The sequence below is a fragment of the Haliotis rubra genome, unplaced genomic scaffold (assembly GCF_003918875.1).
Source record: "Haliotis rubra isolate DU_JTF1 unplaced genomic scaffold, ASM391887v1 Scf425, whole genome shotgun sequence".
NCBI classification, from domain to species: Eukaryota; Metazoa; Mollusca; class Gastropoda; order Lepetellida; family Haliotidae; genus Haliotis; species Haliotis rubra.
In genome coordinates, this window is record NW_025767108.1 from 233,729 (window position 1) to 256,996 (window position 23,268).

General features: G+C 40.2%; 1 protein-coding gene across 3 annotated transcripts in view; it reads left to right on the forward strand.

The window, feature by feature from the left end:
* LOC124288794 (islet cell autoantigen 1-like) overlaps positions 1–23,268 on the forward strand; it is a 171,103-nt gene that overhangs the window by 63,593 nt on the left and 84,242 nt on the right. For all 3 annotated transcript variants that reach the window (XM_046725323.1, XM_046725322.1, XM_046725325.1), the window contains 2 exons: positions 3,255–3,355; positions 9,959–10,108. In XM_046725323.1, the coding sequence (XP_046581279.1) occupies positions 3,255–3,355; positions 9,959–10,108 (251 nt within the window). The remainder of the gene's footprint in view (positions 1–3,254; positions 3,356–9,958; positions 10,109–23,268) is intronic.

Consider the following 23,268-nt stretch of genomic DNA (forward strand, 5'->3'; position numbering starts at 1 on the left):
CAGAGCTACTAGAACCAGCAGAGGAAGTTTAGAGCTCCGGCCTGGGACCTGAACGTCACTCTATGTCATCTCACCAGTGATGCCTACGAACCTTTACATCAACACTGGACTTCAGCCGAACTAGATTCGACGCAGCGAAATGAGGCAGTACATCTAAGACTTAGATGGGACCTCATCACCAGTGATGCCTATGAACTTTACATCAACAACCTTCGAGTTGCTGACACAAAAGACTCTGTTCCTGCTAGCGTTAGCCAGAGCATCAGAGATACATGCACTGGACTTCAGCCGAACTAGATTCGACGCAGGGCGAAATGAGGCAGTACATCTAAGACTTAGATGGGACTTCATCGCCAAGAACCAACTACCTGGCCAATCAGATAGACAGTTCCAGGTACCAGCGCTATCTACAATCCTCGGCCGTGAGGATGTAGAAGATTTATCCTTGTGTCCAGTCAGAGCTCTGAAGATATATCTTCGAAGGACTAAGACAAGGAGGCAAAAAGTTCAAGCGCCTATTCATCCCGTTATCTACAGAGACGATGACAGAGGTCTCGAGAATGATATCGTTTTGGATGAGAGCCGCCATACTGAGAGCCTATAAAGCAGCAGGACTAGAACCTGCTGCTGGAAGTCGGACACAGTGTTTGCCAACCACTACCTCCGAGACATAGCCACTGAAGACGTCTCAGGCATTCACCAATTTGGGCCTCTCGTTGTAGCACAGCTACTAACAGTTCCTCAAAGGCACTGAGTTGAAATCTCACCCTTTATCACGTTGACTTAAAGATGACTTTTACTAGGAAGTATTAGTTTGAAAGTCCATGCGCACAGTCTAGGACAGACTAGCATGAGTGATTAAGATCCTGTGCGGGTAACAACCTAACCTGCACATAAAGGGATCGCAACTCATTTATGATAAAGACCTTATCATAATCCATGGGTTGTTATAAGATATCTAGTACAGAAGAACTAGTTTATCAATAACCACACGAATCAACATGATTCATCCTGTCTGAGATTGAAGTAAGACAAGGAGTGGTCCCCCCGAGTTACTACGCAAATTGGAAGAATAGGACCACGGAAATGCCGTTTGCAGTTCCCATGGGGGGGATACAGGACGTATCTAAGGACAGATGTTGAATCCAGTGGCTTGACCCACCACCTATTTCCGATGGATTCTATAAGCAAAGATCATGAGTCAGGATAAGGAAAAATATGTAATTTTTTAAGTAAAATTGATATTTTATACTTATCCTGACTCATGACGAACAAGCCCTCCCAGCCTCCCCGTTGAAGACACTTGAGATTTCACAGCAGATCCAAGTGCATGGGCAGAAAATCAGGAGAGAGTGACAAGTAAGGCGCGTCACATGACTGGTTTGCGCGGGAAAGGGCAAAGGGAGGTAACTCGTGGGTGAGTATTGTACGTCTGCTTCGGGAACTTCAAGGGATTAAAGTGTTCCACTACCATTCGGAAGGAAAAGGGAGATAAGCAAAGATCACGAGTCAGGATAAGTATAAAATATCAATTTTACTTAAAAAATTACATTTCTATAACCACTTGATGACTCGAGAGTGAACTGACATGAAAGTTTGTAACACCAAAAATGATAAATATTGATTGTTTACTTAAGAAATAACCCCAAGCACCATTTATCTTCAATATTTGATTCACCACTTAACCAACATTGCCAATGTGATAATGAAATGGAGATAACGCTGGCTTTATGAATTACTGGGGCGATAGTTTTAACATTTACTGTCAGTTGGTTGGGGCTGGAATCATCTGTTATCACTGGCTGAAACTCCTAATTACAAGAGCACAATGCCAGCTAGGCTTACCCTATGTCAAACAATGATGTGGTGTTTGTGAAGTCAGGAGGAGGATGGAAAATATATTTATGACAAAAATAACACAAAGCAATATATATTCTGTAAAAGCAACCTTGCAATACGATTACTTCAGCTGAATGATTATGATTTAATGATGTAGTTAAGTACCTTTTGGGGGATATGTTGTGTTATATTAATTATATTAGATTTCAGCCATTAAATGGAGGTTTTATTTATTGTTTGTTTAACACAGCACAAAAACAAAACAAAATCTACCAACCAACATTTCTGTTGAACGACCAAACGTACTCATACAGTTGTTGATCCAAGCAAGAAGCATCTCCTCAGATGACACCCAGGAAGAGAGCCCATTTGTAAATAGACAACTGACGTAAAAAAACACTATATTTGCTGGTGGCAACATGAAACAAGCCAAACGGGTCATCAAGTAGTGATGTGTTTGATGCAACTATTACAGATTTGATTTTGAACTTCAGTTTTGCAGTGTTTTGGAGACTGTTTTCATTCTCTCACAACTGTTTCTCTCAGCCACATGCTTTTGGCGACAGCAAACTTCAGATAATCTTTTATGAACCCATAGTCTGGGAATAAGATGTTAGCTGTTGAATGAAATGTTGTTCCACAATCTTACCAACCAGGTACATATTTGACTTCCAGAAAATAAATAAAGGCTGTCTCTGCCTGTGAAAGGGACTTTTGTGTCTGATTGCTATTGCATCCACTCGCAATTGTTTCCCTCAGCCACATGCTTAATAATTTCTAACTGATGTTTTAACTCAAAAGTTGATTTTGATGCAGTCTAATAGATGTCAAAGGAATTTGAACAAACGTGTGCTGTGAGACAAATCAGCAAGGGCTATTTCTTATAAATGGCAATTTATCAAAACTCTTCTTTTGACAACCCTTCCACTTTTCAGTGATGGGTATGAGACTTTCCCTTCAATGATGTGATGTAGATATAAATGCATGGTTCCCCAGACAGGGTATTCTCAAATTTAATATTTTCATTGCCCAAATGCAAACGACATAACAAGCTGCTCCTGTTGTCAGAACCATAACACGAGATGCGCATTTAAGTAGTGCACATTCAAAGGGAAGTAACTGAATGCAGGATCTTGGGGTTTTTTTACAGTTTGGAAGCATTTCCCTGGCATGGTTGTATGTTGGAGATGCGGAATATGTGCTGATTATTGTGTAATATGTATAGATGGAAATATAAATGACAGTGACAGATGAAGATGGGAATATAACTGATACATGTGACAGACAATTGCAATTGTTCAAAGAATAGAAATTCTGGAGTTGTAAATTTGGAGCAATATAGGACATGATACAAGTAGCAGAATTTGTTTATGTAGTAACCACCTATACAATGTGCACTGTTCTTTTTTACACAGGCTCCTGGCTTTTGACGATGAATACCGGGATGAAGATGATAACAAGGAAAACACATCAGATGAAAATCTAAAAAATCTCCAAGTTAACCAAAGTTCATCAGGTTTGTGTTGAGTTTGAGGGTTATCAGATACACTAGCTTGTACATCACATGTTAGCCACCAAGACTGGGAATTAGACCTGATTTTCACAAACCATAATTTATGTTACAAAACTTAAATCATAGAACTGGAAAGACAAGAAAATAGAAACATGATATATGATTTAAGTTCCTGCGATTTCTGAGACCAAAATTAAATACAATGATATCAGATGGTGGATGGCACTATGTTTGATGTCTTAGAGCTTCTCACAATTGTACACCATTCTTGCCGCCACACTTTTGTTTTCTGTACTTGTATAATAACTCAAAAACACTTCCCCACTGTCATCACAAGCCTGGAACGACCATTAGAACAAACAAGGGAACCACGACATCAGCTTAGGGTCAGGATCAACCAACCTATACTTGGACCTATAACTATAACAGAGAAATAAACAGTTGTGAGATGGACAGCGTCGACCTTATTGACCTGACTTTATATGTAGATTACAGCGTAAGACTGCTGACGTGATGCCAACTCGGGGGTCCAGTAGGAGGACATGTCCTGTTTCATACCTACAACTATAAGAAGATATACCACTGAATTCTCAATATGGTATTGAACTGGTTCTTCAGCCACTGTATGATCCTGCACTTATATGCTGTCCTGAAGATTCCTCCTGGTAGCGGCCAAATATCAGATCTAGCATTTCTGTTTGATTGGCAATTTAGATGTTGATGAGTAATAAGAGTATTCTTTATGGAATGCAACTTCTTTAGTATATTATGATGCAACGTTTCGGTTTCTTTCCTGCCAATGGTATAAAAATCTGTACCAAAATGTTGCATCATGTTACGAAGAAGTACCCTGCCTTTCTTATTCCTCATTAGGAATTTATTAGAAGGCCATATGATACTGAGATCAGAAATGACTTTTGCTTTCTGGTATTTCTTGCTCAAAAGAATTCAGTGGTGATGAGGATAACAGACATCATGATCCTAAAGTTCTCCTTCCCAATACCACCAGTCAAGTTCCAGGTGGAATCAAAATTGAAGTTGAATTGAGAAATTGCAATACTATACTTCCTTCATCCCGAAAATATATTCACTTTTCTGTCAACGGAAGAAGGTATGAAATTTCAAGTCCTCAAGATTTTCTTGATTCAGTTCGTGACATATGTTGGGTTCCTTATATACCCAACAAAATCAGAGACAATGGGAACACAACACATCATATAAGAAGTGAGCGATTCAGAAAAGCATGTTAAAAAAAATGTTAAGAGTGAAATCAGCTCATCAGGGTTGTTCCTACTACGAAGACTGACATCACTTCAAGATGTGACATGCAGAAGGAGATTGATACTACATCCTCTCCATAATTTAATCAATACTTGGAGATCACAGGCTTAGATACTCTGGTTCATGTACCATCAGATGCACAATCTTCCTTGGTGGAATCACAGAGATCATGTTGTGAAATGTATTTCTTTAGTTAATCTGACACTGGAGCATCATCTGTTTCCAGACTTATGAGAGAGGGAACCTATATGGACAATCTCAAGGTTTAGGGTGTTGGGAAGACCCCCTGAGGGAACCTTTTATATCAACTGCCCAGATATGATGGGTTACGATTTTGCTTACAACAACTGGAGGAATCACCTAGCTCACTCAGTGATAGCTCACATTCAGAAGTTAGAGGGAACCAAACCCTGTTCAAGGAGTATGGTGATTTTACCTTCGCAGGCTCAATCATTTGCCGGATGGAAGTGAGACATTTTCCTGGGAGACTTAATATCCTACTTCTCTGTTCAGTTATTTGCTATTTCTAGGAAGCAAGATAGAGGGTGTTAAAGGTTCTCTTATGCTCCTGGGAACTACAATAGTTTTCATTTGTTCATTCTTTCAGTGTGTCATCCAGGTGCTGATATTGTATGAGATGTTTCTTAATTTTGAATTTTGATTCAGAATATACAATACTGCACCTTGATATACACCATATCCTTCATTTCTCAACTTCATTTTCAGTATTGGCTACATGAGCAACTTTAACATTGTGACAATGACTTTTTGATCAACATTCTCACACTGTTGACAATGTTGACTTCTATAATTATACTTGCATTTGGATTAAGGAAAAGTGATTCAGCAATTCTTTTGTTTTGCATGTTTTTGTGTGAGGGAATTGATGTGTCAGATTCCTCATTCACTTCATTCATGCAGGGCAAGATTACCAGCCATTCTGTACATTGTTAGTTAATCTCATAACATGGCAGACTCATGAGGAAAAAACTAAAAAATGCTCAAGCATTATGTCATTGGACTGCTATAACTGCAGATGTATGTGCACAGCCTAATGAGGAGTTGCCTACATATACTCCTGAGTCTCAGAATTGTCCCCAGTCTGACTCAACTGTGATGTCTTTAGGAAGCAGGCTTTGATTGAAAGGTACATGTATCTGCCTGTTATAACTGATACCATGGCTATTTTCGACGAGAGCAGCTTTTTTCCAGGAAGACCCAGAAGCATGACTGAACCCAGAGGCCACACTGGACACAGTTTGTCAAAATATACAGTCCACATCTCAGAGAGCAGTGGAAAGACGTGGTATTGTGGTCACAATAATGGTGTGTAAATTTGTCTGAAAATAGTGCACCCATTGGCTAACTAGCTATAAACTTTACTTGTCAGTTTCAAATTTCAACTGGATAGGTGTATATACAAAAATCCCAACTAGCAAGTCTGACATTTCAGAGCCATCCTGAAATCCTCGTGAGTCTGCCTGACAAGAACATGTACAGTCACTGGGCAAACAATGTAGCTATGGAACATCTAGCCTACATTTTCTTATCACTGTAAGGCCACCAACATGAATAGAAGCTAGGAGTAACTGTAGTGAATGATCTACACATGTGCTGCAGGGACAAATAGGAAGTGGTCACCAGCAGAGAGTCTTACCTCACAATTTCAGCTTGATTCAATCCATTCCAGAGAATCGTAAAGGTACTAGCAGTCACTGTAGCCATCGTGCATCTGGCTCAGGTGTCAGTCTTGGCTGAAAGATGGATTGCTCTTGATTATGGAACAGGATGGGACCACCCACTCAGCCAGATCTCAGTTATGTGATTGGATATTACCTATGGGTCAGGACTGATCGCTCAGTTTTTTTCATTTTGACCAAGGTGATGAAGATATCCAGCATTCTGTGTATTGAGCCTGGCATTAACTGTCACTCATTTGTTGACCTTCGAAGTCTGATTTAGCACCACATCCACAACTAAGAGATAAAAGAGATTACACCTCAAATGTTTGAGTTTGCCAGATGTTACCGCCTTCCACAAGAAATGGTGCATCTATCAGATGCATAATGGTTCCTTGCAATAAGGTTTGGTGAAGATTACTCTGTTCCCATAACCACAGAAATTACAGTATCTGAGTTTTATGTGTTAGGTTTCTCTGGCCTTGTGTATGCTGAGGATTGGACTTCTATCACTTTCAGATCTCTCACAGACTTCAGGCTCCCTTGTGGAATCCTTGTTATAAGTGAGATCCCCTTTGTGATCATCATTGTATAGTGAGAGTTTGGCAGATCATAGTTTAACAGCCGAAATCATGCTTGGAGCTTTCAGAAAAGATTTGAAGATTACTGGAAGTGAGGATATTGTAGCTGGAAGAATGTTTCATAACTGGAAGTGATGCCGCTGATGTTAAATCTCAAGACAATTTGTAAAGGTCATCTGATCATGTCACAAGTGGGAAACAGATACAGATAAAATAGTTCTTAGTGGAATAATCACACATCTGCATGTAACCTGGACATCTTTCTGAATTAGTCCTAAGATGATTTTGTTAACCTAAGTTTGGTCTGTCACAAGTTTGAAGGTCTGTGGAATAATGAGGTACAACTGCTAACTACTAGTATCCAAGGGTTACATGTCTGAACTAACCAATACCACAAGCATATTCTGGCTAACTACTAGTATCCAAGGGTTACATGTCTGAACTAACCAATACCACAAGCATATTCTGGCTAACTACTAGTATCCAAGGGTTACATGTCGGAACTAACCAATATCACAAGCATATTCTGGCTAACTACTAGTATTCAAGGGTTACATGTCGGAACTAACCAATACCACAAGCATATTCTGGCTAACTACTAGTATCCAAGGGTTACATGTCGGAACTAACCAATACCACAAGCATATTCTGGCTAACTACTAGTATCCAAGGGTTACATGTCGGAATTAACCAATACCACAAGCATATTCTGGCAATGTTCTTCAAGAGGCTTTGTATTCTTGGGAATTATCAAATAGTAAGGCTTTACATCTTGCCAATGGTCAGAAACTTGTGCAGCTGATGGTGCAAATATGGAGATTTGTAGTATCATGCTTTGAGTGTTATGATTGGAAAACATTTACCCTGCTGGCTGGACAATGGAGTATATGGCTAAGTCTGGATTAATTACTTTGCCCATGTTTATAAGATTTTCATTGGTTAAGATGTGAACTTTGGAGAATGTTAGGAACAGTATCAACAGTTCTGAAAATGGAGAGACTTTCATACAGACTAGAATGTGAGATTCAACATTGCCAACAAGTCAATTCTTTAGTTCAAGGCTGTTGGTGAGGGTGACAAACATGAAGTGATCTCTGATGTTGATGGAGAGAAACTTGAACAGTCAGACACCATATGGATTGGCTAACAAGGCCCAGTTTGACATTAGACTTTACTTTTTCGGGCTAAGTTTTGTAAACATGGAAAAAATGATGAAAAGTACAGGGATTATAAGAAGCCAATTGGTGGTTTCATGTTAGAGCAACCAGAGACCATATAATAGATTATTATATGGTCTCTGGAGCAACCTAATTCACCTTTCTGTTCACTGACATCATTCTTTGCCTACCTTCTTTGCCTACCTTGATAAGTTGCATCCTGACTTGACTATGCCAGTATCCTAGAGATTGTTTCTGCGACAATAATTCTACCAGGTACAACAAGAAGCCAATGGAGAAGAACTTGTTAACTACTTTCAAGCCTACTCTCATTTAGTGCTGTTCTTTGTCCCTGGTTTATACTAACCACTGTATTGGCGCCACAAGGGCCCAAGCCATGACTGTTTTGCAGGTGACAAGAGCCATCTGTCAGAAGGTATCAAACAAGGCAAAGACATATAAGTAATGTCATATCCCCCGCTATGGATCTTACTTCTATCCCGTGTCTACCTTGACAAAATCCAACAGCGGCGTTGCATGTCACATGCTGGAGGAGACTAGAGCTTTGGCTGATATCGACCCACAGAAGGAAAGCAACAAGCTTGCAAAACTGAGCAACTTGATCCGGATGGCTTATTGTGCAAGTTTCTATTGTAAACAGGCAAATGTATCTTGGAACGATAAACCAAACATCACTTTCTCAAAATTTCAAAATGACCTCCTGTGAGTTAGGCACATTGCTTTGTGTCATCAGCTTGAACAGCAGGTTTGGAGGCCACACATGGTACAAGTGTTTGTGAGACGTTTTCTCTGCAATATTTTTGTGAAGATATTACAAACAGTTATTATCCCCCCCAACAAAGAAGTTGAGGGGGATATAGAAACGAGTTCCGTCCGTCTGTCCCTGCATCCGTCACACTTTGTCCGAAGCATATCTCCTAAACTATTCGTGATAGCTTAACCAAACTTGGTACACATGTCAAGCATGATCCGGTGATGTGCCTTTTGGGGGTTAGACCCTGATATGAATTTTAATTTTTGCGGTTTCCATGGAAACGTGACTTAGGCTGTGGCTATGAGGATGTCATCTTGTTGCATTTCCATGGCAACAAGTTAGGCTTCAACTGAATTTGGTGGTAGTGCTCCTTTCTGGAGCAGATTTTAAAAACCTTTCAATACTCTCCTTCCACTTTGCTGTACACACTCCAAAACATTTGACATAATCATAACTAGTAGACATATTCATAAAGAGTATTTTGCCGTTGGGGGGGGATATTGATGACTTTGTCTTCTTGCTGTTCACAGTTATGGCGACACTATTTCAATAACTTATTATTGTGAGAGAATTAGACCATTATCTTAAATTTGAATTCTTTTACTGTAGTTCTCATGTGGCATTGTGTTTACATACTGTTTATTGCTCACTTTGAAAAAGCCCCAACAGTAGCCATGACAGACAGATTTGTTGCAGCCTTATCCCTCAACAGTCAATGTAAACTTAGGCTCAATAATATTAGTTGAGCTGCTATACTGAGTCTAACAAACCCCAGTAGAAAGCCGCGTCAGCTATCCTTTTGAATTGACCAATCAGGACACAGCTTACCTTGACAGGGAAGAGAAAATAAAAAAACCCAACCCCAAGTCCCGTCGAACCCTAATTAGTAACCATTGTCTGAACCGTCTGATTCCTCAGGGTATACACAGAAGGTACGTCAGGCAGTATACCTCTTGTCATATTGCTACAGCTAATGTGTTTTGCATTTTCCACTGCTGACAACATAAATGTGATAGCTATCCAAATGAATTAATAAACATTGAAATCCAATGTATTCTGACAAACAGGAAATGTATCTGTTACAACCGTGTATTTTTTTATATTCTCAAAATCATCGTTATTTTTTTTAACAGAAGAAAACAACAAAAACAAACCCATCAAGCAAAGGAATAGTGATTTTGGGCCTTTCATTGAGTTTGATGAAGATGACAGCCAAGAACAGGAGGATTTTAGCTTTTCTGGGAAACTGTTGGAGAAAAGGATAGAGCTGAAGACAGAAAGTGGTGAGTGTTTTGTAAAGGTATCTAAGTCCCCAGACAGATCTGTGGAAAATAGAAATATGTCTTATTGAGTTCACATGGTACAAATATAACATGTACCACGAAGATAAATACTGAACATGACCGACCAAAGATGGCAGACAATATGGCCTACACTTAATACCATACAAGATGGCAAACACAAATACTTTTATGTGTCGACTGATCTTTCATACAACTATAATACATTATAACCTTATAAAATCCTAAAACATGTAAACCATGCCTATTACCATGACTGAACTTTCACTGATCTTGAAATACATTCAAAGTCAAATCACACAATTATAGCCTAAGCAATAATGTTGTTAAGTAACATCCTACATATTATTACATTTATAATTTAGTTGACTAACCTCTAGAAAGAAGGTGAACTGAACTTGAAACAGTCCATCACATACCAAAGTAACCACAAAAATAGAATAAGGTTTTAAAACTTTATTCCTCCCCTGAAGGTATAATTAAACCCCAATAACTATACTAAATCTAAACTAATTCTAAAAGGACTAATACAACTAACTAAACTAACTACCTAAACTAGCAGCGGATGCATATCTGCCTACCTCAAATATTGCTAAGGGACCGTTCATAATTTATGGCCATGGGGGATGATGATGATTTTTATGGAAAAGCATGTACAATGTGAATGACCCTCCCTAAAATTTATGTACAAAGTAAGTGACCCCCCCCCAGCATGTCATGTACAAGATCAATGACTCTCCCTTCCAATATTTTTTAAGCACACTTTTAAAAAAAAAAATTTGCATACAAAAATGCTGACCTTCCCTAGAAACGTGTACAAAATTGCTGACCCTCCCTACCTCCCCAGAACAAAATGGGTGAAATCATAAAAAAAAACCAGCCATAAATTATGAATGAACGGTCTCTAAGGTTACACTATCAACACTACTACTATCCTACTGTCCTAATACCCACACTAATATAGACAATGCCTATGTACAAACTTGAACACTAAAGAAGTGAAATAAACAACAACAATGAAAATTGCCACACAATATCAGATATATAACACTTTCTCATGAGAATGTCAGTGCACTTTTGTTCCAATTTCTGACATGTCCTGTGTATTGGTGTGGTATCTATCACACCCAGGCGATGGTTTCCCTCACTGAGTAGAAGGTGCCTGTGTAGTTGATGATGGCTGTGCCATCCACATCTCACTCTTACTCGGAGATATCCTCTCCTTACCGAGCGGCGGAGACCCTTTGTCTGTGTCATTACCTTATACTTTACACACTACTCCGATTTACATGTTTGAAAATGGAACTGTTTGCTTGGAACGGTAACTTCAGCTTCAGTAAGTGACTGTTACAGTATATGCATATATATATATATATATCTAGAAATAATCCATCAATTAAAACGTCTCTTGCCAAATATAATCAATCATGTACGAAAGTAATAATAATGAAACTTACGCCAGCCAGTGTGAGATGTATCAGAATATCAGTTGTTTGAACCCATGTAGGTGAACACAATGGTGCTTCTGGCTGTGTGTACAAGTTACTACCCCCTCCCACTGTTTATACTGACCTCCCATACCCAAGCTACTCAACACCTCTCTATTGGTTATCAATTAACTCCCCACCTCTCTGGCCATACCTGGTCACACTTACCTGAATACAATGACAATGACAATACTTTATTACCCGTGAGGGAATTCTTGTGTAAAGTACAGAGCTCAAACATTGATAAAATGATTAAATTATTTCCATACAATAAATAACACACATATAACACGCTAACAAGGTGAGACAAACACTATGAATCATTTAAAAGATTAATACTGGCAGGAACAAAGGATTTCATGGCACGATTGGATTTAAAACGGGGTAAGTTATAACGGCGCCTAGAAGGCAGTAATTTATACCCATAGTAGATGGGATGATCTGGATCAGATATAATCTTACGGGCTGACTTGAGAACTCTTTCTTCATATATTTCAGTTAGGTTAGCAAAAGATACACCTGCAATTTTACTGGCTAATAAAACTTTTCTGGTGAGACGGTTTCTGTTTTTAAGGGACAAGGTTCCATACCAGCATTGTGCAGAAAAAGCCAGAACGCTCTGTATAAAGCACTGAAAGAAAAGACACATAATTGATTATTTTTCCTTATCCTGACTCATGCTCTTTTGCTTGTCTTCTTCTTCTTGCGAACATAGTGGAACACTTGTATCTCCCTATTGAAGCTCCCTTCAATTGAAACATACGTAAAATCACTAATCACTACTCACCAAGAGTTGCCCCTCTTTGCTCCACTGGCGGGAAAGACGGCGCCACTGTGCCCCACATGCTTCACTCTCTCCTTCTTCGCCCAGTGAGCAGGATGTGAGAGCGCCTGTGTCTCCCTACGGCACTATATCCTTTGATTTTTCTTACTTAGTTACCTCTACAAGTCCCTTATAGAGGTTTAGCTAGTATCCTTCAACAATATGTTTTGATAATTATTCATATTTACTGCTGTTTATTTGCGGTGTATGCCGTGTTTGTTCAGTAGGTTACGTTCATGAAAATCTGTACTGTTTGCAAGTTACGTTTTTCTGCTGCTGATCCGCATTTAATATGCCCTAGCTGTACTGTACCATGTTCCTTCAGTTCACGTCGCAGTTATTGTAATAATTTATCTAATTCTGCTTTTAACAAATATTTACTTTGCGTCTTGAGACGCGCAGCAGATAGGTCACGTAAGCTACATCCAGGCATGGATAATGCTAGCGAATCCCAGTCCGAGTCCGAATCGCAGTCCGCTGTCTCCAAGAAGCGTCCTGCATCAGCCGCTCATCATACCCGAGGTTCATCACAAGAAACAACTGGTTTCAGCTACAGTGACGTCAGCACAGATCCGCAATCAACCCGATGTATCAACGCTGATGAGTGACGATCTTCCCATGGGTCCCATCGCTACCAACGCAGATAGGGCAGCGCCTACATCTTCGCAGACCGTCCCGGGCGACCTGGTGCAACAACTAATGAAGATGATGGAAGACCGCTACGGACTGGAGAAGAAACAACCAGCCCAGGGCGTGAGCCTTCGCGAAGGCCCCAACGTAGACGTCACCCCTGAGGGACCTCCCATCAACGTAGCGGCTGCTACCAAGTCACCACTGAGGGACCAGCCTGCGCGAAGGACGTCACAGCCTACCTCTGCGAAGGACCCAGACGATCAGCGTTCGCGAAGGCCTTCGAAGGAGGATCCTCTTATCCCCGGACTCAGATGAAGCTTCGCGAAGGACAAGTCGTCATTCCCTAGATGCGGACTCAGATGAAGCTCCGCGAAGGCCTTCGCGAAGGACACCAGTTACAGTCTCCAAGTCATCTTCGTCTCGGAGGTCATCGAGGGATTCCCCAGGAATAGCTTGCAATTTGAATGAAAGACAAAAGAAATGCACTGTAGCCAGTGACACAATAGGGCCAGGTAAACGTAGCAATCAAGCAGGAGAATGTTACCGGATATAATCCAATAAATAACACCATAACTAAACTGTTTAAAAACGAATATCATATTTACACAAATAAAACAGAGAACATGACACTGCTGTATTTACACAAATAAAACAGAGAGAACATGACACTGCTGTATTTACACAAATAAAACATAGAGAACATGACACTGCTGTATTTACACAAATAAAACAGAGAACATGACACTGCTGTATTTACACAAATAAAACATAGAGAACATGACACTGCTGTATTTACACAAATAAAACAGAGAACATGACACTGCTGTATTTACACAAATAAAACATAGAGAACATGACACTGCTGTATTTACACAAATAAAACAGAACATGACACTGCTGTATTTACACAAATAAAACAGAGAGAACATGACACTGCTGTATTTACACAAATAAAACAGAGAACATGACACTGCTGTATTTACACAAATAAAACATAGAGAACATGACACTGCTGTATTTACACAAATAAAACATAGAGAACATGACACTGCTGTATTTACACAAATAAAACAGAGAACATGACACTGCTGTATTTACACAAATAAAACATAGAGAACATGACACTGCTGTATTTACACAAATAAAACAGAGAACATGACACTGCTGTATTTACACAAATAAAACAGAGAGAACATGACACTGCTGTATTTACACAAATAAAACATAGAGAACATGACACTGCCGTATTTACACAAATAAAACATAGAGAACTGTATTTACACAAATAAAACATGGAAAATATGACCCTGCAACATATGAACAGTGCAGTGGTTTCCCAGAAAGCTTCTCCTTATATGACCGACACTGGGCAGCCTTGGTGATTGACTTCACCTGGTTTACTCCCAGTGCTGTTCCATGAACAAAATCAACCTCAACTTTGACATTGTTTCCATCAACCCTGCATACTTAGAATAAACCTTCATTGCTATCGTAATGAGTTTTGACGTGCATATTAACCATAAGTGACATCATCAGACTTACAGTTGATTGGAGTGTCGTCATCAGTGATGTCATCAGAAGTATCAATAACCTGAAATTATGTCATTGTACACCAAGACATGAAATACAACAGCATTAGATGTTCTCCAGTGTTGTCAAAACAACCAAACACAGGTCTATTTGTCTTATCAGTAAACATCTAGACTTGTAAATTGTATGGTCTTCCCAACCTTGTTGGGGTACTCTGAACCCACCAAGGCATGTGTGGGATTTTGCAGTAAAGTGTTAAAGGGACATGTTCATAGGAATCATGTGACAATAATTATAATTCTTAGCATTGTACCTCTAACACTTGCGGTAAAGGCAAAACCCATCCTTCCACCGGAATCCCAGGGTACCTTTCTTAAGGTATCCTAGGAAACATGAGGTTCCCCTCACACACATGTCAGTGGGAGATAACTCCAATGTATAGTGCTAGGAAAGACCACTAGGAAGAAAAACAACACAAGATGGTGGAAGTTTAAAAATTGTGTTCAAATCAAACTTGTGATTAAGAAACAAGTTTCAGGAAATAAGGCAATTAAGTGTTAGAGGTAGTATTCTAAGAATTATTATCATTATTGATAATACTCCAATATTCATTATTGGTGAGAGATCTTCAATATTTGGGGACAATTTTAAAGATTGTCACTGTAAATATATAATTTTTATAGCCAAAGAAAAAATGACAATTAAAGCACAAACAGATAACTGCTAACTGAAAATGTATCAGCTAGAACCACAGAATTTTCTATCTTGATGATTGTATTTGAGGGATGGGCTCTTTTTAGTTAGTTTTGCACTAAATGTAGAATAGTGAACCTTAATTACTGCAGAGTTCATCACTGTAAACTTAGTTTCAGGCACGATACTGCAGTCTTCGATGTCCTCATTATGTCAGCATCTGCATCCAGAAACCACAAGTGAAATAATCAAAGCCAGACCAATTCAGGGCCCTTGTTTACACACTCAGCTAGAAGTCAAAGGAATTCTGTTGATTTGTATTATCAAGAGGGCACAAAGCTAGAATTTTAAGGGCCCTTTGTTTTTGATATATCTAATGAAATGTCAGGTGAGCTCATATGATGGCCTGTTGGTGCATTGCAACATCTTATCTTGAGAAACCACAGGATAATGAAGCTGAAACTTGACATGCTTGTTCCCACTAATGATGACACCTCAACTTATTCAAGAGATTTGAACCCTATGTGTGACTTTCTCCATTTAATACAGTGATACGTGGTGACATACAGGATGTCTAGCAGATGTCTGTGTCGTAGAGGTAGTATTCTTCTTGGAACTATTAACAGTAATAACAGAGATTAACAATGGTCAGAATTTAAAAAATAAATAAGTGATATTCAATAATTGTTTATGATACTCTTTTTCATATTTTTTCATTCTTAAATTCTGTCCTTGAAAAAACTGTATTTTTCCTTATCCTGACTCGTGCTTAATTGCTTGTCTCTTTCTTCTTGCGAATGATAGTGGAACACTTGAATCCCCTTTTGAAGCTCCCTTCAAAAAAGCGGACGTAAAATCACTCACCCAGTGTTATCGCCCTTGAGGACGGTTGTGAGAGCGCCTGGGTCCCCTATATGGCGTTATATCCTTTAATTTTTTGGCCTTTGCTACTAAATTAGCTGTATACGGTTTTAGGATTGATATACCAACAATATGGTTTGAAATTTTGTCAAAATTATCTGTATTTGTTCACGTTGTTGACATGTGTTTTCATCGTGTTTACCTTTGATGAAATCTTGCAGTCGTTGCAGATACCGATTGTCATTTGCTGATCCACATTTAATATGTCCTAATTGTACTTCTCCATGTTCTTCCAGCTTTCGCTGTCAATTTTGTCAGCATTTAACTGAATTTGAATTTAATAACTATTTATATTCCATTTTTAGGCGTGCCAAGGACAGGTGTAGACGACTTTCACAAGTCATGTCTAAACCAAATGATTGCGTTGATAACCGTTTGTTGTTGCCTACTGACATTCACCATTCTAGTGGTTTACCGGCTGCGTCTACGGAGCAGGTCGCTGTGACTGATGGCAGCTCCGGCTCCAAGAAGAGGTCGTCTGCATCAACTATAACCTCATCGCAGTCGGAGAAGACGAGGGCATCGTCTTCTCAGAAGAAGAAGTCGTCAACTAACAAGACTCCGACGAAGTCTTCACATGGGGCAGCGTTTAAGACGAGGTCTTTTGCTACAGAGATCCCAGCAGATGAAGTAGACGTTTATGATGAGCCACCCATCCTCATCCCTGAAGTGCCAGTGAGGAAGAAGACGAGGTCTTCATCTACAGTAACAGCAGCAGTCATCTCAACGCAGTCAGACGTTTTATCGACGCAGACATCAGATAGAGATGGCAGTTCGTCACAAGTGCAGCAATCCTTGGGAAAAGCCTCGGTACTCTCAGATGCGTCGTCCGCAGTGCAGCAGCAGCAGTCGTCGTCGCAGAGCTTCAACCCCGGGGTCTTCATGCAGTAATTTACACAGCAGATGTTGGACCTGACGGAGGTCCCATCTACATCAAACCTGCGCGAAGGTCAAGCAGCCTGCAGATCACATCCCACCGATGACAGCAGCCTGCGAGAAGGAGGAAGCCTGCACGAAGGCGGAAGCATATGTGAAGGAGGAAGCATGCGCGAAGGTGGAAGCATTTCGTGAAGGAGGAAGCATGCGCCAAGGCGGAAGCATGCGCGAAGGAGGAAGCCTGCACGAAGGCGGAAGCATGCGCAAAGGCGGAAGCATGCGCGAAGGAGGAAGCATGCGCGAAGGTGGAAGCATTCGCGAAGGAGGAAGCATGCGCGAAGGATCGCACACTCTACGACGTACTAGGACACCTTCACCGAAGGAGCATATGCGAAGGAACAGAACCAGACGTTCACCGGAGCATCGCAGATCATCCTCCTCTGATATGGACAGCCATCAGGAGCATTCGCGAAGGCACCATAGAAGAGAATCTACACCTTCGCGAAGGCACAGAGATATATCTCAAAACTCCAAGAGGATCCTTTTCCGAATTCGTCACCTTCACGCAGGTCTCCACAAAGGTCTCCACGAAGGTCTCCACACAGGTCTCCACGCAGATCTCCACGCAGATCTCCACGCAGGAAAGAGACAGAATGGCAACCATCTCCAGAACTAGAAGCGTCTAAATCCGAAGATGATGGGGGAATCATATTTTCCGATACAGAAATTAAATCTTGGATGGCAAATGGACTAGAACTCGCATCACCTTCTAAAGAGGTTAATGAGGTTCCCGGAGCCAAGAATGTGATAGCAGACGCCCTATCTCGTCCAACACAACCATCCCCGACGGAATGGATGTTACACCCAGAAGCATTCAGATGCATCATACAGAGGACAGGATCTCCATTGATAGACCTGTTTGCTACAAGGTTCAACAAACAAATACCAACATTCGTCTCTCCGGTTCCGGATCCACAAGCATGGGCAACAGATCCTCTAAGCATCTCCTGGGAAGGACTTCCACCTCCAGGTCTAACACTGCAGGTATTGCAGAAAATCAAGCAGACGAAGAACCTGCAACTGATTTTGGTCGCGCCCTGCTGGCCAGCGAGGGTGTGGTTTCCCATCCTCATACAAGAACTCGGAAATCCAACCCTACAACTTCCAGAGTGGCCGAACCTACTAATTCATCTGCACACCAAACAAGTACATGGCAATCCAACAGTATTCCAACTACACGCATGGAACATATTAAAACTTGCTTGAAGAAAAGAGGATACTCCGCCAGAGCAGCGAACGCAGTCACATTAGCTCTACGTAGATCAACCCGCAGCTTGTAGGACGACAAGTGGCAGAGTTTTGAGAAATACGCTTTAAGGAAGGGCTTCACGGCAATGGAAGCAACACATCCTCAAGTGGCGGAATCTTTGTCATCTAAGACAAACAAGGCAGTTAAAAGGTTCAACACTTTCTACATACCTAGCGGCCCTCAGTACAGTTATCACCATGAAGACGGGTGTGAAACTGACTAAAGTACCAGAGATACTAGCTCTACTACGCTCCTTTAAGTTGGTGGCGGTGGGGTAGCCTAGTGGTTAAAGCGTTGGCTCGTCACGCCGAAGACCCGGGTTTCGAATCCCCACATGGGTACAATGTGTGAAGCCCATTTCTGGTGTCCCCCTGCCGCGATGTTGCTGGAATATTGCTAAAAGCGGCGTAAAACCAAAACTCAGTCAGTCCTTTAAAGGTCACATGCAACCAAAAAATCAAACATAATTAAAACACAATTATCACTTCTTCATGACATATAATATGCATTGCTGATTATGAAAAAACAAATAAACAAAATTATAAGCGTATAGTCGCAAATCAAAAGTGCAATATTTTGTACTTGGGTTTACCTCCCTCGAAACGAAGCAGCCGGGATACCGAACCCAGTCAGAGCGGGTGGGTGTGCACTCAAGTGTAACGGCTGGTTCATTAGCAGATGCCGCCTTCGCGGGTCATTGTGTGTGTATATATAGAAAGTTGGGTTTTGTAAATACATCCTCATTTTTTGTGTATAACATTTTGCAATCAACAGACATCATAACATGTCATGTGTTCAAGTATCACACCTGCCTGTCTGTGTAATTACATAATGTGACAGAGACCGAACTCGGGCCATAAATCAATGCGTTTTGTTTATGGTGTATAGCCTGATTGGTGTTAAGTTCAAATTGCATGTGGTCAGTGATCGCAGTTGTGTATTGAATATTGTCATTAGCAGACAGGCAGGCAGACACACTGGTGTCAATAAAACAAGACATTGAGTTTTGTCTGTGACAGCGACATATCTATATCACAGTTAGAAATCGTGTCAACTCTAAATAATGACATTGCTTTTAAGTATCGAACTCAGAAAGTGACTCGGTAAGAAGAACGTGTGGTGAAATAGACAAATGAAATTATATAAACAGTTTATTTACTGTCATAACAGACAAAAGCTCGCGCGATGTGAGATATCAACAAAACATTATGAAACTAGCTCACACCAAAGCCTTCACCGGTATTCACCAGACAGCCCGCTTCCAAGTTGCGCGAACCTATTTCACTGCGCACGTGCTATGAGCGCAGCCAGCTGTTGAAACCCGTATTCCCCAGAAAAGTCTGGGGAAAATTAGTGAAACGTTTGAACTCCGATTTCGCGCGTTTTTTTTCATCGCGTTATTTTTCAACTTTATAAGTTGAATTTGCATTTTTGACACTTTTTTTCGGTAAGTCCATACCGAAAGGTATCAGAATCTGCAAAGTTGTGTTTTACGTTGCATGTGACCTTTAAGTTGGAAGACCAACAAAAGAAATTCAAAGCACCTGCTTGGGATCTCAACGTAGTCTTACAGCATCTCACCAATGATGCTTACGAACCACTAGGAAGGACATCCTATGAGTTTCTAACACATAAAACTCTGTTCCTGGTCGCCTTGGCAACAGCAGCTCGGATGACAGAAATACATGCTCTGGACTTTGAACGAATACGATTTGATGCACATCGCAATTTCATACATCTGGGATTGAGATGGGATTTCATAGCAAAGAACCCAGCACTTCCGTTAGTCCTTGGACCGCAGGATACCCAGGATCTATCCTTATGTCCAGTCAGAGCATTACAAATTTACCTACAAAGGTCTCAGATGAGGAGACGAAAATTCAAGCGCCTTTTCATCCCTTTATCTATGGAGATTCCTGTAATCCAGGTGTCGGGCGCTTATTCAGGAGAGGGTGAGGGGCATGTCCGATCATGTGACGTGTTTTCCCGCCAAAAAGAGTCACAAAGGAGATAACACTGGGCTGGTGATTTTACGTCCGTATTTTTGAAGGGAGCTTCAAAAGGGGATTCAAGTGTTCCACTATCATTCGCAAGAAGAAAGAGACAAGCAATTAAGCATGAGTCAGGATAAGTATAAAATGTCAATTTTAATCAAAAAATTACATTTTCATTTCTGACAAACTGTAATTGCAAATTTTCCTGAAATGTGTCTTCTACTATATATCATGTCAGGTCTGTGATTTGTTGCCAAATCCAACTGTTTGAGGAAAACATTCCCAAGCTGCAGCTCAGTCTACAAGCACAGATATGGAGACTGATCCCATTGGTCTAGAGGCTAGAACTTGTAAAACACACCATCTGTCGGAGTTAGACACATGTTTGGATGGTGATAAGAATTAACCCAGCACTTTCTCTCTCTCTCTCTCTGATATATTCTTCTTTGAATGACATTTGGCTGATGGACAAGATTAGTGCAGTATTTAATTGTTACAAACAAAGTAGCACTTACCTGACCTTATTATTTGCCTGATGATCCATATGACATCAAAGGATAACACTTTTCATCCATTAGCTAACCCATAGTATGATAAATGCAAGCTACTGGCAGTTTACATTGTTACTGGAACTAGTGGTGGTCTGATTAATTAAAATAATCGAAGATTGGTAACAGTGCCTAAACGACCAAGCAATCGAATGTGTTTTCTCATAATCGAACACAACCAATTTTGGAACACTTGTTTGCATCAACAATATTTTACACAAGGTTGGTTTTGTCTGTGTCATTAAATTTACACTTCATAAGCACTACAAGCTCGTTCCAAGTCATGATTGAATCTATCTTAAAGAATCCAGGATATCCGAGTTCCTTACATACTAATCATCCTTTAAATATGCGAAATTTGCCAATAGATTTTGTGCAATTTGCAAAAACCAAATTACTTCATGGGTTTTTTTTAACTTTTTGCATGTGCATTAACAATAATAACAGGAACATTTGATAAATGACACTAACAAATTATTTTCGATGATTGATCGGTTGTAATGAACCAATCATCAATTATGAGATTTTAATCAATTCCCAAACCTTGGAAAAATGCTTTATACAATTACACAGAAGCCACACCATACTCGATACTTGTTAAGAATGGACAATATTGAACAATCTAATGCCTTTTCTGGTTTTTGTTTTGATCTTGTAAATGTTCCTGACCTAGAAATGCATCACTTTCCTATATATAACGTAATCACCCATTGTGTACATGCATCATGTAGTTTGAGTAGCAGTGTGACCAGTTTGTGAGTGATTTGCTTGCACATAGCACAGCCCATTTTCACAAAGTGATCTCAGTGATAATTTGATTGAAACTCCCATACTTTAGCCTTGGCCTGCAGTCATCATAATGCTAAGATTGCTTTGTAAAATCGGGTCCAGACCTTTTTCATGAGCAGTTTTAACAAACACATGGTCAAGCTGAGGTTTTTACTAGAATGAATTAGAAAATGTTTTGTGGCACTCAGTGGGTGCTATTTCAGAAACAGGTCAGAGTTGGGGAACATTTACTGAAACTGTAATTGCTATATTTTTTCATATGCTGTTGCAGATGATTTTTTAATTTTTCCTGAAATCATTTAAGCTGTATCTTTGTATTGAAGGTTGGCGGGATATGTGTCTGATAAGATATTATCAGCTCGAATATTTCATCATCACTATGGCTACATTATGTAATAGTTTATTGTCAGATAAAAGGGTAACATGGATACAAATTTAGCTAACTGGGATGGAGGTTTGATTGGCTTATGACGTATCCAATATATTTACTTGATACACACATGTATAAACACACATTTTCAGTGTTTTCAACATTTATAATTTGGGTTTTAAGTTTTTTGCTTTTAACCTTGACCATGCTCTTGTGTTTTTCAAAGTGTTATCTTCACCTAGTCAACATCCCTAGTTTCCACATATATGTGGATGATACGCAAGTCTACATTGCCTTTAAATCAGACGATGTTTCACTGTATATCAATAAACTTGAGCTATGCATTAATGAAATCAAATCGTGGATGACCTCCAACTATTTGATGTTGAATGAGGAGAAGACTGAGTTCCTTCTCTTCGGCTCCAAACATCAGATTATAGAGTTGAAGACTGCTTTGTCATTACCTTCACTTCGTATTGGTGACACAGACATCCTACCATCAGAAAGTGCCCGGAATCATGGTGTCATCCTTGATTCCAACATGTCCATGGATACACACATCACCTCCGTCAGTAGAGCCTGCTACTACAACATCCATAACATCAGCAAAGTCCGCGACTACCTTGATACTGACACTTGTAAACTTCTGATGCACTGTCTTGTCACTTCCAAACTCGACTACTGTAATTCACTATATGCCAACCTCTCAAATAAATCACTCCAGAAACTTCAAAGAATCCAAAATTCTGCTGCCAGATGTATCACCCACACTCATCGTCATGACCATATCACCCCAGTACTACAGTCTCTACACTGGCTCCCCATCTCTGCAAGAATTACCTTCAAAATCCTCATTCTGACTCATGACTGCCTCTACAATGATAACTTTCCCGACTATCTCAAACATCTCATGTCTGTGTATGTACCTCAGCGAAGTCTCCGATCCTCCTTCGGCTCTCTCCTAACCCAACACAGATCTCCAAACCAACTGTCTGACCGAGCCTTTTCCTGTGCCAGCCCTAAACTGTGGAACTGTCTTCCAAAGGAAATCAGGAACACTTCATTGAAAGAAACTTTTAAATCTCTGCTAAAGACCCATCTGTTCACTGCTGCCTTTCTGTAAAGTTATATGAACTATTTCCTTCACCAATATTGTCACAGCGCCACTG